Below are 20,404 nucleotides of genomic sequence, written 5' to 3'. Positions count from 1 at the left end.
TTGCTGCCTTTTTGTCAAATGAAAAAAAAGGTCTTCCACTTTCTGATCTGTGTCCTACACTCTGCATTCTTGTTTTCTTTACATTTTACCCAATGTCCCAACTTTTTTGCCTGTGCTCCATCCATGTGTCATTAGTTTTTAACTGATCCAATGCAACGAGTCAATCGATAAACAGAAAGAGCTAGACAATTTACCTATTCCAGTTGTAGAAAAAAAAAAAAAAAAAAAACACACCAGATGAGAAAAAAAAACTGATGCAAAACGGATGAAAAATGCTCCGTTTCCCATTGACGTAAAAATTCACACAGATGTGGGAATGTAGCCTAAAACTAGAAAAAAGACGGAGGAAAAGGCAACTAGGTGACAACTGATCAGAAATCTGAAGTTTTTGTTGATGCAAACTGAACAGATGGAAAAGGATGCTTTCTTTTTTGGATAGATCTCCTGGAGTGCATAACAAACTAGAGGACTATTGGAAGAATACAGTAAACACTTCCCAATTTTGTAAAACCATGTGATTATTATTGATTACACTTTACCTTTTAGGTGGCCTTCGGCCGTTATGAACTTTGGCATGTGAAATTCAGTGGCACTTTCACGAAAACACAGTTTGCTTACGTAGATTGAGCACAGGGCGATCGATATGATTCTACAAACTTTTGACCTTTACCTCATTGTCAATATGAAAATGCCTCAGTTAAAGGTGATTAACTTAAGGGGTAGCTGGTCAAAAACGCTCAGTTATCCTCGTTATCACAAACGTTTACACTTTGGGCTAAACCCCTTCCTGACATTTGTCGTGTGGTGCAGCAGACAAGGAGTTCCCACAGAGCACCATTCATGTACCGTGATGAAGCCAGCTCCGGAGCAGAGCCAGCACTAGAAGTAGCACGTGGTGTTGATCTAATTTGGGAAACTATTGGAAAGGGATATTACCTTTTATTAAAAAGAGTATATAATATAGAGAAGACCCTAAACATGTATATTAGGACTGAGGATGGCTTGGAATTTGTTCCAATTCAGAGAGGAATCATGTATTTTATACCTGGCTAAATGGATTGACACCTCTCCCCCTGTAATTGGTGAGAATATGTTACAGGAGATCATTGGGATGGAAAACTGTGTATATAAAAAGGAGATTTTTGTGTACTCACCGTAAAATCTCTCTCTCTTAGCCTTTAATTGGGGGACACAGAACCTTGGGTGTTATGCTGCGGTCCACTAGGAGGCGACACTATGCATAATCTGAAAAAGATTAACTTGGCTCCTCCTCTGCAGTATACACCCCTGGACGGCGACAGCCTTCTCCAGTTTTGTGCCAAAGCATAAGGAGGAACGTAACCAAATAACATAACCATGCCTGTAAGAAGGCTACTATGTACGAGCTAAAAGAACAATATGAGAACTCAACAGGAAACAACGGCCCGTAAGGGCAACAGGGTGGGAGCTGTGTCCCCCAATTAAAGGCTAAGAGAAAGAGATTTTACGGTGAGTACACAAAAATCTCCTTTACTCTGTCGCCTAATTGGGGGACACAGAACCTTGGGACGTCCCAAAGCAGTCCCTGGGTGGGAAGCAGTGGACGAATATTGTGCTGACAGTCCCCTAGACTTGGGGTACTGCCGCCTGCAGAACCAGTCTACCCAGGCTCGCATCCGCTGAGGACTGGGTATGAACACTGTAGTGTTTCGTAAACGTGTGTAGGCTAGTCCAAGTGGCCGCCTTGCACACTTGTTGTGCCGAAGCCTGATGCCGAATGGCCCAGGAGGCCCCTACTGCCCGTGTAGAGTGTGCCGTGATACCGGCCGGAAGAGGGTAACTGTTAAGTCGGTAGGCCTCATGTATGGTGGACCTGATCCACCTGGCAAGGGTAGCCTTGGAAGCCGGCAACCCCTTGCGACTACCTTCCGGAAGAATGAAGAGGGAATCAGATTTCCGGAAAGGTGCAGTACTGGACACGTAAATTCGCAATGCTCTGACGAGGTCAAGCGTATGCAGAGCCTTCTCCACTCTATGAACCGGAACCGGGCAAAGGGAAGGCAGTGAAATCTCTTCATTAAGGTGAAAGTTGGACACAACCTTCGGAAGGAAGGATGGTACCGTGCGGAGAACCACCTTGTCCTGGTGAAAGGCAAGGAAAGGCCGTCTGCAGGAAAGTGCTGACAATTCCGACACTCTGCGTAACGAGGTGATCGCCACTAGAAAAACCACTTTCTGAGACAGAATGGAGTGTGGAACTCCTCTAAGAGGTTCGAAGGGTGGAGCTTGCAATGCTGTCAGGACCAGATTGAGGTCCCACGTATCCAGCGGACGTTTGTAGGGAGGAACCAATCGGGAAACTCCCTGGATGAAAGTCCTTACTTGCGGTTTAATAGCAATGTGCTTTTGAAAAAGGACTGAAAGCGCCGACACCTGACTCTTAAGCGAACTTAAGGATAGCTTGGCATCTAGGCCCGATTGAAGAAAACCTAGTACCTTCGGGAGGGAATAAGGGAGTGGGACTTGTCCATGAGATTCGCACCAAGAAAAGAAAGCTCTCCAGGTACGATAATAGAGCTTGGCGGAGGCAGGCTTCCTTGCCCTGATCATAGTTGCAATGACTGCCGGTGAAAAACCTGCCTGGGTTAGAATCCAGGTTTCAAGGGCCATGCCGTCAAATTGAGAGCCCCTGAATTCTGGTGGAAGAACGGACCTTGAGACAGAAGGTCGTGGTGGTCGGGTAGACGCCAGGGGGCGTCTGCCGTAAGTTGGACGATGTCGGCGTACCAAGTACGTCTGGGCCAGTCTGGCGCGATGAGGATGGTCGGAACTCCCTCTTGCTTGATCTTTCTCACGACCCTGGCGATTAGGGGGAGGGGTGGAAAAATGTACAGGAGTCGGAACTGGGACCATTCCTGGACCAGGGCATCCGCTCCGAGCGACCGCGGGTCGTGTGTCCTGGCCATGAAATTGGGAACCTTGGTATTGAGATGGGATGCCATTAGGTCCACATCCGGGGTTCCCCAGCATTGACAGATCTGGTAAAAAAATCTCGGAATGGAGAGACCACTCCCCCCGAGTCCATTCCTTGCCTGCTGAGGAAGTCGGCTTCCCAGTTTTCTACACCCGGAATGTGTACCGCAGAAAGTACCGACCTTGTGTCTTCCGCCCAGCGGAGGATATGAGCCACTTCTCTCATCGCCTGGGCGCTGCGGGTCCCGCCTTGGTGGTTCACGTATGCCACAGCCGTGGCATTGTCCGACTGTATCCGTATGTGCGAGGCTGCAAGCAAGTGATGAAAGGCTCTCAGTGCCAAGAGAATGGCCCTGATTTCCAGAACATTGATGGGCAATGTCACTTCCCTCGGTGACCACTTGCCCTGTGCCCTGTGATGTAGGTGCACCGCCCCCCAGCCTGTCAGGCTTGCATCGGTAGTCAGGATCTTCCATTGTCCTGAGAGGAATGGCTTCCCTCGTGTAAGCGAGGTTGGTTTGAGCCACCAATGCAGGGACCTCCTGGTTGATGACGTCAACCTGAACTCCCTGTCGAGGGAGAAGGGGTTCCTGTCCCAAGATCTGAGTATGGCTAGTTGAAGGACCCTGAGGTGAAACTGGGCAAATGGCACTGCCTCTATTGCTGCTGCCATCCGGCCGAGGACTCTTATGGCAAACCGGAGAGATCGAGGAGGACTGCGAAGGAGTGTGCGAACTCCCAGACGGATGGCCAATGTCTTGTCTTTGGGAAGGAGCACCAGGCCCCTGGCGGTGTCGAATACCATTCCCAGGAATGTTAGAGTCCGAGTTGGGATGGTCGACGATTTCTGTAGGTTGACTAGCCATCCCAGGCGACTCAGAGTGTCTAGAGTGATTGAGACACTGACCTCGCAGTCTTTGAAAGTGGGAGACTTGACGAGGAGGTCGTCCAGGTACGGGGCGACTAGGATGCCTCTTGAGTGCCTCTTGAGTGCAGGACGTCCACGGTGGCCGCCATGACTTTGGTGAACGTTCTTGGAGCCGTGGCGAGTCCGAACGGAAGGGCGACAAACTGGTAGTGGTTTTGGTTGACCGCGAACCTGAGAAACCTTTGGTGGGCGGGAGCAATTGGTATGTGGAGATACGCATCCTGTATGTCTATGGAGGCGAGGTATTCTCCCTGCTCCATGGATGCAATGATGGACCGGAGGGACTCCATGCGGAAATGACGGACCCGTACGTAATTGTTGAGCTGTTTTAGGTCCAGTATGGGTCGGACGCCGCCTCCTTTCTTGGGGACTACGAACAAATTTGAGTAGAATCCTCGGAATCTCTCATTTGCGGGAACCGGCACCACAACTCCTGATTGAAGGAGAGAGGAAACCGCTTGGTGGAAAACACGAGCCTTTTCTGGTGGTGTTGGAGGAACAGAAAGGAAGAACCGGTTCGGTGGAACGGAAGTGAACTCTATCTTGTATCCGGAAGACACTATTTCCCTGACCCACCTGTCTTCTGTAATAGGCAGCCAGACTTGCTGAAAGAGTAAAAGTCGGCCGCCTACTGGTGGGGTGTCTTCCGGAGGTCTCGAGTCATGATGAAGTGAAGTTCTGAGGTTTTCCTCCCTTGGGTTTCGCTTGGCCTGCTTTCGACTGCCAAGCCCTGTCCGGTCGCTGCTGCGTCCGTGGGTTGTCTCTGCGTGGAGAACGGTTGCGGTTTTGCACTGGGCGCGAAACGGACCAGCCTGAGGAATTCCGAAAGGATCGGAATCGCGTCTGGTTTCTTCGTTTAAACGTGCGTTTCGGTTTTAGTTGAGGGAGAGAGGTACTCTTACCCCCAGTGGCATTGGCTATCATGGTGTCCAACTTTTCGCCGAAAAGTCTTCCAGTAAAATACGGAAGTCGCGTGAGGGACTTCTTTGAGGCCGCATCCGCTTTCCATTCTCGCAGCCAGAGGATGCGTCGGATCGTGATGGCGTTAGATGCTATTCCCGCTACACCTCTGGCGGAATCCAGGGCTGCATGAATCATGTAGTCTGCTACCACTGCCATCTGGACCGCTTGGTCCGAGTGTTCAGGATTTGAAGCCTGAAGACCCTCCTGTAGTTTTTTGGCCCAAGCCAGGATGGCCTTGGATGCCCAAACTGAAGCAAATGCAGGGCCCAGAGAGGCGCCTGCCGCTTCGAAAATAGAACGAGCCATGCGTTCTACTTGCCGGTCTGCTGCGTCCCTGAGGGTTGAGCTATCCGGCAGAGAGAGTAAAGTCTGCGCTGCTAGCCTAGAAACCGGAGGGTCCACTTCAGGTGGATCTGTCCATTGTTTGGTGTCTTTCTGTGGGAAGGGGTACTTCGCTTCCAAATATTTGCGATTAGCGAATTTTTTGTCAGGCTGCGCAAACTGTTTGGTAAGTATTTTCTCAAACTCATCGTGATTAGGGAAGACCTTAGGTGGTTTTTGAACACTTTCGAAGCAAATCCTATGTTCTGGGACTTCCAGGGGCGAGACTGGAATTTTAGCACCCGATGAATGGCAGAAATTATGTCCTCAACTAGCGCTGTATTGCTAGGGGGAGAAGGTACCACGGACCTGACCGTTTCATTATCTGAGTCAGAGTCACAAATGCCCTCCGAATCCTGTGCCTCGCTAAGGTGATCCCTGGAGGGCGACCTGGGGCGGGGGTCTTCTGTGGTGGGGGATCCCTGTGGTAAATTGCACTGTCTGTCTGTGGCAGGGGACTGCCCAGGAGACCTGGAATGACGCTGTCTCTCCCTAGAGGGGGACGACCTTTTGCTATAGTGCGACTTAGGTGATCGAGACCTGTGGGTCCGCTTACGTCTGTGAGAGTCGGAAGCAGCATGTTTCTGAGACAAGCTGTCCGTTTGCTGTGTACCGTCCATAGCCGGGGCCCGACTCTGCAGAGCTTGCAGTAATGTAGCAGTTAGGTTGTCTATGGACTGTGACATAGACTGAGACATCTGAGTTACCCATTCCGGCGTGGCCTGTGACACTGAAGCGTCAGTAGGGACTCCCTGGGGTTCTGACCCAGAATTCTGGATGCAGTCCCGGCAGTGCGGATACGTGCTGCCACTAGGGAGCGTGGCTTTGCAGGCTGTACAGAATGCATAGAAACATTCCTGCCTGGTTCTCTTCCTTGAGCCCGGCATAGTGCACAGAGGCTGGCTATAAGGGATCGTACAGGGGTGGCTACGCAGAGGGAACCCACAGAAAGCCTTATAGGAAGTATAGATTCACAGCTGAGTAATGAGAACCCAGCTGTGAGCTTACCCCACCGGTGTGCCCCTAGGTCCAGCGCCGACAGATCCAAGTTCTGTGCCCCCCGGAGACCGCTGTGATGCTCCTCTCCTGGATGTCATCCAGAAAAAATGGCCACCGGGGCTCTGAGGAGAGGGAGGAGGGGGCGGAGAGCTGAAAAGGGCGCGCTGGGCTGTGTAAAAACGCGCCCTTTCTGCCTCAATCCGCCCCTTCTATGACACTCCAGCGTGTCATTTTGGTCATCCGGGGGGCGGGGAAAAGGCGGCGGCTTCAGCTAGGCCGAAGCCGCGGCCTAAATTAGAAGCCTGATGCCCAGGAGGGCTCCAGAGCGGCGCGGTAGTCCGGGGGGGGGGGGGGGCGGATTTGTACCAGACCCCCCCAGAATGGTCGACTGGATAGCGGTGGGGGTAGCAGGGGCAGCGGTTTTTGTATGGGGTGCCCCTGAAGCGCTATGGAGCCGCTGCTGTTGCAGAGACAGGGACGCAGAAAAACCCTGTCTCTGCTGTGCCATCCAGTCCGCACCCTCCCCCGGCCCCAACAGGATCCCTCAGCCGGCCTGGGGTCCCTGGAAGCTGCAGAATGCTGCCTGATCTCCGACCCTACCTGAGGCGTCTCAACCCCTATACCCCCTGCGGGGGATTAGGGAGGGTGCGTCTGTCACCGTCAGGGGGTCTTCATCCTCGCCTCAACCTCAACCCAGACCCCTTAAAGGGGTTGGGGAAGGAGGGGGGTCTCGACCTCGAACCAGGACCCGAGGGACTGGGGAGGGAGCGACATGGGGAAAAAAACCACCTCGACCTCAACCGGGTACCCCTAATAGGGGACCGAGGAGGGAGCCATGCCGGGAGTCTCGCTGGAGACCCACTTTTCTTCATCTGTATTTCCGTGAAAAAAAGGAAAAAAACGGAAGAAAAAAGGTGTGCCTCCTTGCGACACTAAGCAAAAACTGGAGAAGGCTGACGCCGTCCAGGGGTGTATACTGCAGAGGAGGAGCCAAAGTTAATCTTTTTCAGATTATGCATAGTGTCGCCTCCTAGTGGACAGCAGCATAACACCCAAGGTTCTGTGTCCCCCAATTAGGCGACAGAGTAAAAAGTAATGCAAGGAATAAATTTTAAAGGATTTGGGATCCATGGTTGGACCCTTCAGGAATTCCATCAAGAGTATGGTTATCAGAGAGAACATTTGATGTACTTAACGCTAATGTGCCATTCAATAACCTATAAGGAGTATCAAGAGTTATGACTTACCTTTCTAAATCGGTGACTGGAATGTATACTTTTAATATAGTTTAATTCAAATTTATGGAGCTGTCTGGATCTAAATAATAAACTGTTTATATATTTTTTTTTACCTTAGAGAATTGGATTACTAACTCCTTGGATATGAATAATTGTACCTCTCTTCTTTTGGAACATCTTTGCATGTATGTTGATATAATTGTTGTTGGAAATGTGGTTATTAACCTTAAAATCTTAATAAAAATGATTTGACTTAAAAAGCAGTGGTATATTATAGCGGACGCCTTGCTACAACAATTCTAAATCGGTTATAGCCCAGATCAAGGCCTTTTAACCCTGATGATTTACCCTTTTGATGCTGAAGTCAATAGTGTCGGCTATATTTAGTTGTGAAGAGTGGGCTTTTCCACTCAATCAGCCGTCCCTTGATCCATTTGGAGGGTACCGATGGCCTCCAGTTCTGACAGCCACAGTTCCATAAGCAGGGCCTAGCAGGCCAACAGTGTAAACATGACAGGTCTAATACATTGCACTACATCAGTAATTCAGCATATTAGACCAGTGATCAAGTTAGTGAAAGTTCAAATCCCATAGCAGGACCAGGTATTAAAAAAAAAAAAAAAAAGACAATTTTTTCCTATGCTGGCATTTTACTCCCACTTTGTAATTGTCTGATGTGAATAAAGAAATCTGTTTTCACAACAACGTGCAGCTGGAGAATTTCTTCCATTTATCTTCAAGTGCCCTGATAATCAAGATGCCTTTGCTGGTGAGCTGGTCTTTTTTTGATTTATAAAAAAAAAGATAATCCAATTTGGAAATAATGGAAAAATGTTTAGTCACCAACTTTTAAATTTCTTCCATTTCATTTTGTTAACCCCTTCCTGACATCCGACGTACTATCCCGTCCACGGTACCCGGGCCCGTATGACCGTGGACGGGATAGTACGTCTACCGCGATCAGCGGCGCCCACGTGGTGAGCGCCGCTGATTGCGGCCGGGTGTCAGCTGATTATCACAGCTGACACCCGGCACAATGTGTCAGGGGCGGTCACGGACCGCCCCCAACACGTTAACCCCTTGCACACCGCGATCAAACACGATCGCGGTGTACCGGGGGTTAAAGGGAAGCATCGGCAGGGAGGGGGCTCCCTCCGTGCTTCCCTGAGCCCCCCACGGCAGCGCAATGTGCAGCGCTGCTGCGGGGGGCTCCTTTCCTCCAGGCCCTCGAATCCAAGATGGCGACGGGGGCCTGAGGAAGCTGGCTTCCTCAGTGCCTGCAAAGCGCAGGCATGAGGAAGTCTTCTTCAATGCCTGTGACAGATTGCTGATCTGTCACAGTGACCTGGGACTATTTAATAAAGTTAAAAAAAAAATAAAAAAAAGTGTAAAAATAATTAAAAAAAAAAAAAAAAAATCGCCAAATATATTAGAAAAAAAAAAAAAATATTCCCCCAATAAATCCATTTTTTGGAAATAAAAAAAACAAACAATAAAAGTACACATATTAGGTATCGCCGCGTCCGTAACGACCCGCCCTATAAAACTGTCCCATTAGTTAACCCCTTTAGCGAACCCCTTAAAAAATAAAAAACGAAGCAAAAATAATGATTTATTATCATACCGCCAAACAAAAAGTGTAATAACGCGCGATCAAAAAGACGCATATAAATATCCATGGTACCGCTGAAAACGTCATCTTGTCCCGCAAAAAACGAGCCGCCACACAGCATCATCAGTGAAAAAATAAAAAAGTTATAGCTCGCTGAATAAAGCGATGCAAAAATAATTATTTTTTATATAAAATAGTTTTCATTGCATAAAACCGACAAAAACATAAAAAAACGACCTAAATGAGGTATCGCTGTAACCGTACTGACGTGAAGAATAAAACCTCTTTATCAATTTTACCGCACGCGGAACGGTGTAAACGCACCCCCCCCCCCAAAAGAAATTCATGAAACGCTGGTTTTTGTTCATTCTGCGTCCCAAAAATCGGAATAAAAAGCGATCAAAAAATTCCACGTGCCCGAAAATGGTACCAATAAAAACGTCAACTCTTCCCGCAAAAAATAAGACCTCACATGACTCGGTGGGTCAAAATACGGAAAAATTATAGCTCTCAATATGTGGTGATACAAAAACTATTTTTACAATAAAAAGCGTCTTTTAGCGTGCGACAGCCGCCAAACATAAAAACCTCCATAAATAGTAAATCAAACCCCCCGTTATCACCCCCTTAGTTAGGGAAAAATAATAAAATAAAAAAAAAATTTATTTATTTCCATTTTTCCATTAGGGTTAGGGCTAGGGGTGTGTTGGGGTAGGGTTAGGGCTAGGGTTAGGGCTAGGGTTAGGGCTAGGGTTAGGGCTAGGGTTAGGGCTAGGGTTAGGGTTAGGGCTAGGGTTAGGGCTGGAGTTAGAATTGGGGGTTTCCACTGTTTGGGCACATCAGGGGCTCTCCAAATGCAACATGGCGTCTGATCTCAATTCCAGCCAATTCTGAGTTGAAAAAGTCAAATGGTGCTCCTTCCCTTCCAAGCTCTGCTATGCGCCCAAACAGTGTTTTACCCCCACATGTAGGGTATCAGCCTACTCAGGACAAATTGCAAAACAATTTTTGGGGTCCAATTTCTCCTGTTACCCTTAGGAAAATAAAAAATTGGGTAAAAAATATCATTTTTGTGGAAAAAAATGATTTTTTTATTTTCACGTCCGAGTGTTATAAACTTCTGTGAAGCACTTGGGGGTTCAAAGTGCTCACCACACATCTAGATAAGTTCCGTGGGGGGTCTAGTGTCCAAAATGGGGTCACTTGTGGGGAGTTTCAATAGTTTAGGTACATCAGGGGCTCTCCAAACGCACATGACACACGCAGACCATTCCATCAAAGTCTGCATTCCAAAACGTCACTGCTTCCCTTCCGAGCCCCGACGTGTGTCCATACAGTAGTTTTCTCCCACATATGGGGTGTCAGCGTACTCAGGACAAATTGGACAACTTTTGGGGTTCAATTTCTCCTGTTACCCTTGGGAAAATAAAAAAATTGGGGACTAATTGATCATGTTTGTGGAAAAAAATACGATTTTTTTATTTTCATGCCCGGGCATTATAAACTTCTGTGAAGCCCTTGGGGGTTCAAAGCGCTCACCACACATCTAGATAAGTTCCTTAGGGGGTCTCGTTTCCAAAATGGGGTCACTTGTGGGGGTTTCCACTGTTTAGGTACATTAGGGGCTCTCCAAAGGCAACATGACACCCGCAGACCATTCCATCAAAGTCTGCATTCCAAAACGTCACTACTTCCCTTCCGAGCCCTGACGTGTGTCCATACAGTAGTTTTATCCCACATATGGGGTGTCAGCGTACTCAGGACAAATTGGACAACTTTTGGGGTTCAATTTCTCCTGTTACCCTTGGGAAAATAAAAAAATTGGGGACTAATTGATCATGTTTGTGGAAAAAATACGATTTTTTTATTTTCATGCCCTGGCATTATAAACTTCTGTGAAGCCCTTGGGGGTTCAAAGTGCTCACCACACATCTAGATAAGTTCTTTGGGGGGGTCTAGTTTACAAAATGGTGTCATTTGTGGGGGGTTTCCACTGTTTAGGTACATTAGGGGCTCTCTAAAGGCAACATGACACACGCAGACCATTCCATCAAAGTCTGCATTCCAAAACGTCACTACTTCCCTTCCGAGCCCCGACGTGTGCCCATACAGTAGTTTTCTCCCACGTATGGGGTATCAGCATACTCAGGACAAATTGGACAACAACTTTTGGGGTCCAATTTCTCCTGGTACCCTTGGGTCCGGTTTCCGCCCCCTACATTCGACAGAAACTGCACTCATCAAAGTGACCAATGACCTTCTGACAGCAAAACGTAATGGTGACCATTCTCTGCTCATTCTTCTCGACCTTTCTGCAGCTTTCGACACTGTTGACCATCCTCTCCTACTCTCTAGGCTCCAGTCACTAGGCATTAAGGACACTGCTCTTTCCTGGTTCTCCTCCTATCTTTCCGACCGCTCCTTCAGTGTTCTGTTTTCTGGCTCCACTTCATCTCCTCTTCCTCTCACTGTTGGGGTACCTCAGGGCTCAGTCCTTGGCCCCCTTCTCTTCTCTCTCTATACAGCCCCAATTGGACAGACCATCAGCAGATTTGGCTTTCAGTACCATCTTTATGCTGATGACACACAACTGTACACATCATCCCCTGACCTTACCTCCGCTGTACTACAGAACGCCACTGACTGTCTGTCTGCAGTCTCCAACATCATGTCTGCTCTCTATCTGAAACTCAACCTCTCCAAAACTGAACTTCTTCTGCTCCCACCATCTACTAACCTCCCTAAATCTGACATTTCCCTCTCTGTGGGTGGCACCATAATAACACCCCGACAGCAGGTGCGCTGTCTGGGTGTTATGTTCGACTCCGATCTCTCCTTCACCTCCCATATACAATCTCTTGCCCGCTCATGCCGCTTACACCTAAAGAACATCTCTAGAATCCGCCCTTTTCTCACCATGGAAACAACAAAAACTCTCACTGTCGCCCTGATCCACTCCCGCCTAGACTACTGTAATGCTCTATTAATTGGCCTCCCTCTCACTCGACTCTCCCCTCTCCAGTCTATCCTTAATGCAGCAGCCAGGGTTGTCCATCTGGCTAATCGTTTCTCAGACGCGTCCGCTCTTCGCCAGTCGTTACACTGGCTGCCAATTCATTACAGGGTACAATTCAAAGTACTTGTTCTCACCCACAAAGCTCTCCACAGTGCGGCACCCCCTTACATCTCCTCCCTCATTTCTGTCTATCGGCCTAACCGACCGCTGCACTCTGCAAATGACTTTCGACTAACCTCTGCCCTAATCCGTACCTCCCACTCCCGACTCCAAGACTTCTCCCGTGCTGCGCCAATCCTCTGGAATGCTCTACCCCAAAATATTAGGACCATCCACAATTTGCATAGTTTTAGGCGCTCGCTCAAAACACATTTGTTCAGAGCGGCCTATCACATTCAGTAATCAAAGTCATGTTTGTGTGTGTGTAGCCCATTCACTATATCCATCTAACCCCCACCCCCTGAAGATGGCTGGACCGTCATTGTAAATACATCATTGTAAATACAAACCTGTGCTTTGTATCCCCCCCACCTCATTGCAGATTGTAAGCTCCACGAGCAGGGTCGTCTTATTTCGCTTTAATTATTGTATTGTTAACGTTGTTACTTATGACTGTTGTGTTTGAAACTGTTCAACTGTAAAGCGCTGCGGAATATGTTGGCGCTATATAAATAAAGATTATTATTATTATTATTATTATTATTATTGGGAAAATAAAAAAATGGTGACTAAAAGATCATGTTTGTGGAAAAAAATACGAATTTTTTATTTTCACGCCCGGGCGTTGTAAACTACTGTGAAGCACTGGGGGGGGTCAAAGTGCTCACCACACATCTAGATAAGTTCCTTAGGGGGTCTAGTTTCCAAAATGGTGTCATTTGTGGGGGGGTTCCACTGTTTTGGTACATCAGGAGTTTTCCAAACGCGACATGGTGTCCGATCTCAATTCCAGCCAAAAACGTCAAATGGCGCTGCTTCCCTTCCGAGCTCTGCCATGCGCCCAAATAGTGGTTTACCCCCACATGTGGGGTATCAGCGTACTCAGGACAAATTGCACAATAACTTTTAGGGTCCTGTTACCCTTGGAAAAATAAGAATTGAGGGTGAAAAGATCATTTTTGTGGAAAAAATATGATTTTTTAATTGTATGGCTTTATGTTATAAACTTCTGTGAAGCCCATGGGGGTTCAAAGTTCTCACCACACATCTAGATAAGTTCCTTAGGGGGTCTAGTTTCCAAAATGGGGTCACTTGTAGGGGGTTTCCCACTGTATAGGTACATCAGGGACTCTCCAAACGTGACATGGCGTCCAATCTGAATTCCAGCCAATTTTGCATTGAAAAAGTCAAACGGCGCTCCTTCCATTCTGAGCTCTGCCATGCGCCGAAACAGTCGTTCCCCACCACATATCAGGTATCTGCGTACTCAGGACAAATTGCACAATAACTTTTGCAGTTCAATTTCTCCTGTTACCCTTGGTAAAATAAAAAAAATTGAACCTGAAGTATTTTTTTTATGAAAAAAAGTTAGATGTTCATTTTTTTTTTAAATATTCAAAAAAATTCCTGTGACGCACCTAAAGGGTTAATAAACTTCTTGAATGTGGTTTTGAGCACCTTAAGGGGTGCAGTTTTTAGAATGGTGTCACTTTTGGGTATTTTCTATCATATAGACCCCTCAAAGTGGCTTCAAATGTGATGTGGTCCTAAAAATAAAATGGTGTTGTAAAAATGAGAAATCGCTGGTCAACTTTTAACCCTTATAACTTCCTAACAAAAAAAAATTTTGGTTCCAAAATTGTGCTGATGTAAAGTAAACATGTGGGAAATGTTAGTTATCAAGTTTTTTGTGTGCCGTATCTCTCTGATTTAAGGGCAAAAAAATTCAAAGTTGGAAAATTGCAAAATTTTCAAAATTTTCGCCAAATTTCCGTTTTTCTCACAAATAAACGCAAGTTATTTGAATGAAATTTTACCACTAACATGAAGTACAATATGTCACGAGAAAACAATGTCAGAATCACCGGGATCCATGGAAGCGTTCCAGAGTTATGACCTCATAAAGGTACAGTGGTCAGAATTGTAAAAATTGGCCCGGTCATGAACGTGCAAACCACCCTTGGGGGTGAAGGGGTTAAAGCACCTGAATATAGTTTGATACTTAGAGGTTCAGTTTTTAGAACCTGGTCCTGTTTGAGGGTTTTCTGACCTATAAAACACTCAAAAGATACTTTATGAGTGAAGTGGTCCCAAAAAAACTCACCGAGCGGACACAAGCGATTCCTGGCTACCGGTAAAACTCTACTTTTACGTTTAGAAGATAATTATTTGGGGGCTTTTCAGACCATTTCTTTTATGATTATTATTTCCTTACTATGGCATCTGAGCCTGGATGATAATTCATACCGACTCTGGTACTGTTTGATGCCCGCTTTCTTTACCGGTACACAGCTTATATGAGACACCTATGGGGATATAATTCATATGCTGTCTTATTTCGGATTTTGATTTCCAAAGAACTATGTACATGGAATTTGGTCCAATATATTTAAACACATATATCTCCTTGTGTATTATATTGTTTAGACTCTTTGGTATATGAATTTCATTATTGATATGCAAGTTGATGTAATATCTCCCCCTTGTTATTTTTTCCACTTGGTGTCCCAGGATGATATTTTGTTTTTATAGGATATTTTAAATTATATTGAATAAAGCTTAATTTTAATATTTATTGGTATTGGATCTCTTCATATTCCCACAAGTATTATACATAAGGGAATTTTTTGTTGTAACCTTGTTGAAGTGCTGTCTTTGATTTTGGACATAAGAGTTTGACTAATAGAAAAGTGCTGGGTAGCGGATTAAAAATAATATTTGTAACTTACAAGATAGCGCCTGACCCAGGCAGCCACAACAATCTGACTCCGCTTCATCAGTAAGAAATGAGTGCGGCACTTCCATCCCCTGTAGATTTTCTGAATCAGAGTGGCAAGGTCTTCCAGTCGCTCCTTTCTCAATTCTTCGAGTTTAAACAACTACAGAGATAACAACAGACCTTGAGTTCTACAGTTCCCCCCAAGTACAGGTTAGAAGCTTACTGAGACATTCTGAAATTTGTTTTCTCAAATTTCTATTTCTTTGCAACAATTTCTGCATGTGGGCGATTAGGACACATCAGAATTCAGCACGGGAACCAATCCCTTAGATATCCCCTTAGATATGGGGTTAATCTGCAAGATAACAGCGTTACTAACCTGCCCGGCGCCGGGACTCAGCCGAACCACTGCGGGAAGAAAATGAACTTTATTCTCATTGGCAGCATTTTGGTTTCGGCTACAGGGACGGCGCCGGTTCAGTCACCGCTCTGAGTATACAGAACGATGGCTGTAACCGCTTCCCCAGCCATGACGGACACTCGCTCTGCATTGGGGCTGGCTGTCGGTCATGGCTGGGGCGGAACGAGCAGTGCTTTGTGATAAAAAAAAAAAGATCGATTGGCTTATCTTTTAAAGGGTTACACAGTCACAAATTATTTGAGGGGAGGGAGGGGTGCGAGTGTGAAAGTTTCTGATAGGTTCCCTATAAGATGTTTCTAGCACATAGCTTGGAAATAAGCCTACATACCGTTCTTGGATTACGGATAAAGATTTTTGATCTCCCAAAAGAAAATTCTTCTTTAGGTATTTGTAAGTCATTGAGCAATACTTCTACACCCGCTCTACAAACAAACAGACACGTTTTCCATTAATGGTTGGTGAATGACAGAAGACTTGTGCATACAAAATTTGCTTAAGAAGGCAATAACATTAGCAAGGTAAATACATACAGCATACATAATATAAGAGCCAAACAAGGCCTTTCATGTTTATTATGGGGGAATACTAAAATTAGTGTACCTTCATTGCTCTAGAAAATGAACTTAATGAAACAGAAGTCAAGATACGCATTCATTTCTTAAGATTTTTTTTGAAGATATAGTCAGACCATACATTGGATACATACCAGACAAACCTCTTGACTAGAACCTTTTCAAAAATCAGAAAAATGTGTGATAATGAGGAAATTGGAAAAAAAAAAAAACTAAGCCGGAATAAAAGACGATTGCTTAACAGATAAACGCACTACTGGTTGGCTGGTCTCCTTAATTCTTCATTGATTTTCCTGTAGTGGAGACTTATTCCAACCACGTGAACAGCAGAGCCAATGATCGGCCTCAGTGGGTCATGTGTACGGCACAATACTGCTGAGGTTACCGATTGACGGCTGCCCTGCACCAGTGACATGCAGTCTTCCAATAATCCCACTGAGACCCAAGTCCACAAAGGTACAACTAACAAATGTTTTGGGCACTCCACCACATTCCCTCCCCATTGCCCTTTTTTATTCATTATAAAAAGTAAAGTAATCTGTGATGCAAAACCTTATTTTCATATGATCGGCAGAAATATGAACAACAAATGGTTAGGACATGCATGTATTTATATTGTAATGTAGTATCTCTCCTGTGCCTATCTTAGATATACAAATCCACTAAATTAAATATGTAAATTTTATTTTAATGAACCATGTAAAACCTTTCTAGCAGGGATATATACACAACATATACTATGTGCTAACAGAATAAGAATTCTGGGGGGCTTAATCAAATTTTTCACACCAGAAAACCTGGGTTAAGAAACTTTAAACAGTTGTAACTTGACAAGCAAAAAAATTTGCAAGTTTTGCCAATTTCACACTAATTTGGGTAGCACAGCCAAAATGGACCAAGCTGGGGATGAAGCAGGAGAGGGCGTGGTTATGTCCTCCTGTCAAATTTACCAAAAGTGCCAGTGTTTCTTACACTAGGAAGGTTACTCCACAGTTGGGGACTGCAGCTACTACCGTAGTATGTTGTGATTGCAGATGCACGATGTGCCCATGTATCATGCCATGCACCGGAATGGGCGTTCAGGCACACAGTTCTCGGGCACAGTGTTGCAGACCACGGATATAGCATATTTTATAGCAAGGAAGCATCTTTACTAAATAGTCCTCTCCCTACACTGATAGCATGGACAAACATGCAAATAAACACTTCACCAGAAAACCTGGCTTCAAGGGGTGGATTGAAAGATCACTTGTGCAATACTAATGAAATCCTGAAAACATGATTTATTGGTAGGTCTTTAGGAATGAAGTTGGGGAGAACACTGCAGTATACCATCTCCATTTAGGAAAAATTCATTTGATCATCATGCAGGCCTAATTCATCATTTGCGTTTTTTTATTTTGTAGTATTCGATGACTGTTTTTGCAGCAAGTTCATTAAAACATCACACACAGTTCACAAATTTTCTGCAGTCTAAGGCTATGTGCACACGGTGTGGATCCGCAGTGTTTCAGGCTCTGCGGGTCCGCAGCAGATTTAGGTGCATTGTACAGTACCAGTGTTTTCAATGGTAAACTGAAAAACGCTGTGCACATGCTGCAGATTTTTCTGCACGGATTTGCTGCGGGTTCCAATCCGCAGCATGTCAATTCTTTGTGCGGATTCCGCTGTGGTTTCACACCTTATCCATTATGAGGTGTGAAACCGCAGGGCAAAACCGCAGGCTAATCCGCAGATAAACTGCAGGACTTTTGTCCTGCGGATTTACCTGCGGATTTTTCAACAACATCCGCACAAACTAAAAACTACGTGCGCACATACCATAAAACTGCCCGTTTAACTATTTGTGTGACTTTTTAGAGCAAAATGTTTCAAAATGTCCCAAAAATTGCTTGTATACATATAAATCACTCTGGGGAGAGGGTGAGAGTAGGGAGAGATTGGAGAATATTTGCAACAAATTTTACAAAATTTTGAAAAAGGTGAAAATTAATAATAGGTGAAAACATTTGGAAACTGTAAACCAGTCTAAATAAATAGACTTAGAGGCACAAATAGAAATATGATTCTGGTGTTTTGCACCCATTTTTTTGCACCAAATAACTCACAAAAACATGCACAAATGCAAAGATGGATGGGCTTATTGTGTATGTTTGGGCAAGAATTGCTATAGGCCCAACCCATGCAACGCACACTCCATTACACTGTGCTACCACGGTTTTGTCCCTCGGACAATTTTGAGAGTGCCTGATAGATTTTTTTTCATGCTGATTTCAGAAATGACTTCATTTTTCCTATCACATAAGGTTTTTGAGAAATGATACGAAACATAATATTCTGTTATAATTCTAAAAACTCATATGAACTTTTTCTGAAACCGTATATTCTAAATTTTCCACTGAAATTACATAAATCACCGATCTACACATATGCAAGCACTGATTATGCGAATTCCGCGCAGGCGCATTGAATCATTCGGCTGACCGCGTACGAGCATACCACATCTCCTGGGCAGGGAAGGAATCAAAAGACAATACTGACATACAGTACTTCGAGCATGGCTGAGTGGATCACGACCTTCAATGCTGTTCGCTGTCCCAATGATATGGAGAGAGCAGAGAGATCATGTAACAGATTGTTACTTCTGCCTTACAAATGTAACAGGATATTCAGCAAAGAACAAGAAATCAATAGAATACTTGTCACAGGGCAGTAGTGGGAAGACAGGGGACGAGGAACCAGGGCCCCTGAACTGCCCCTCAGGCTAAAGGAGGTGCCCTGACTTTCCTTAGCTTGGGGGTACACTTAGTGAGGCCCAAGTCTCTGACCTGTCCGTATCTCCTGTTTAGCCCTGAGCTAAACCCCCAACCCCCTTTCCCAGGAGATGAGACAGGGAAAAAAGTGTACTGCACCAATAACACACAAGGAAAGATAAAACAGATACCAAAGGGATATATCAACTGAAAAACAAAACTTAGCTTTGTCTGCTGCTAAGAACCGAACAGCAGAGTTAGGAACCAGAACAAGGAAATAGCCGGAGCTCTACTGCAACACAGCCTGCTCCTGACTCCAGTTTAGTTGGTGTCCAAAGAGTAATAATATCACCAACAGTGAGCTACAGCACCAGGTGACCTTATAAAGGGAGGTGGGAGTGGCACCCACCTGCATAGATAATTAATCACAATGCAGTAACACAAGCGGCTACCGGGGGAAAAAACCCACCAGCAGACTAACTAAACTTGTAGTAACACCAGCGGCAAAAACTGATATTAACCCTCGATGGCCTGAAAGGAAAAAAGGTTATATAGGAGGATCCAGATCTGACATCAATCCAAAAATGCATCGTGACAATATTCTAATCTTCATTCAGCCATTTGAACAGTGCCACGCAATGAAAGTCTTCATGTTCCAAAGCCGCCCAAAGTATGGACAATGGAGGACGAAGAAGATGAACTAACGGTGTCAGTGGAAAATTAAACTGCTGCAGACCCAGACTTTGAGCCTTCTACTTCTAATCCACATCTGTTCAGTCAAGCTGGTCTGAGTGACTTGGTCGGAGATTTGAAATTGTCAAAGAGGCAGGCAGAATTATTGGGATCATGGCAACAAGAACGGAATCTCTTATTACCAGGAACAAGAGTTTCTGTTTTTCGCAGTCGTCAAGAAGACCTTAATCAATTTTTCAACCATGTCGACAGTTTAACCTTTTGCAACGACATTGTGGGGTTGTTTGGTGCTCTTGGATGTGAACATGACCCGAAGGAATGGCGACTGTTTATTGACTCATCATTTTTAAGTCTGAAAGCTGTTTTACTACACAACGGAAATATCTATCCTTCTATACCTATTGGACATGTCGTACACATGAAAGAAACGTATGAGAATATGGAGTTACTGTTGGCCTACATTAATAGAAATTATAACTGGAACATATGTGGTGAAAAGGTTGTTGCACTTCTTCTTGGTCTGCAGCTTGGATATACCAAGTATTGTGGTTTTATTTGTGAGTTGGGACAGTTGTGCACTAGAAATGCACTATTTCAGAAAGGACTAGCCACTCCAAGAAAACCTGGTTGCTGGACAGAAGAATGTTAAACAATCCTCTCGCTGATCCAGAAGAGATATTTCTCCCTCCTTTGCAGATTAAACTTGGGCTTTTTATGAATTTTGTGAAAGCAATGAACAAAGAATTGTAAGCCTTTTCTTACTTGCGAAAGAAATTTCCAAGATTAAGTGATGCAAAGATTAAAAAAGGTATTTTTACTGGCCCACAGATCAGAGATATAATGAATGACAGTAGCTTTGATGGTCTTTTGCAAGGTGCTAAACAAGTGGCATGGAGAGCCTTTAAAGATGTGACCTTGAACCTCCTTGGCAACAGCAGGGCACCGAACTTTGAACAACTCGTGGACAACATGCTCACAGCATATCATTTGATGAAATG

At 45.2% G+C, this 20,404-nt stretch overlaps 1 protein-coding gene and 1 long non-coding RNA gene across 5 annotated transcripts in view; one reads left to right on the top strand and one right to left on the bottom strand.

Annotated features, from left to right (window-relative positions):
* MYO1B (myosin IB) overlaps window positions 1-20,404 on the bottom strand; it is a 305,050-nt gene that overhangs the window by 47,952 nt on the left and 236,694 nt on the right. For all 4 annotated transcript variants that reach the window (XM_073546692.1, XM_073546694.1, XM_073546695.1 and 1 more), the window contains exons 19-20: window positions 15,717-15,810; window positions 14,978-15,127 (exon numbers count right to left, since the gene is read on the bottom strand). In XM_073546692.1, coding sequence (XP_073402793.1) covers window positions 14,978-15,127; window positions 15,717-15,810 — 244 coding nt within the window. The remainder of the gene's footprint in view (window positions 1-14,977; window positions 15,128-15,716; window positions 15,811-20,404) is intronic.
* LOC141049856 (uncharacterized) overlaps window positions 1-20,404 on the top strand; it is a 111,301-nt gene that overhangs the window by 30,824 nt on the left and 60,073 nt on the right. The gene's annotated exons all lie outside the window — the stretch shown is intronic.

The sequence above is a fragment of the Dendrobates tinctorius genome, unplaced genomic scaffold (assembly GCF_039654945.1).
Source record: "Dendrobates tinctorius isolate UK_male_01 unplaced genomic scaffold, ASM3965494v1 ptg000150l, whole genome shotgun sequence".
NCBI lineage: Eukaryota > Metazoa > Chordata > Amphibia > Anura > Dendrobatidae > Dendrobates > Dendrobates tinctorius.
The sequence above is the reverse complement of the archived record's forward strand: the minus strand, read 5'-3'. Positions and strand labels throughout refer to the sequence as shown.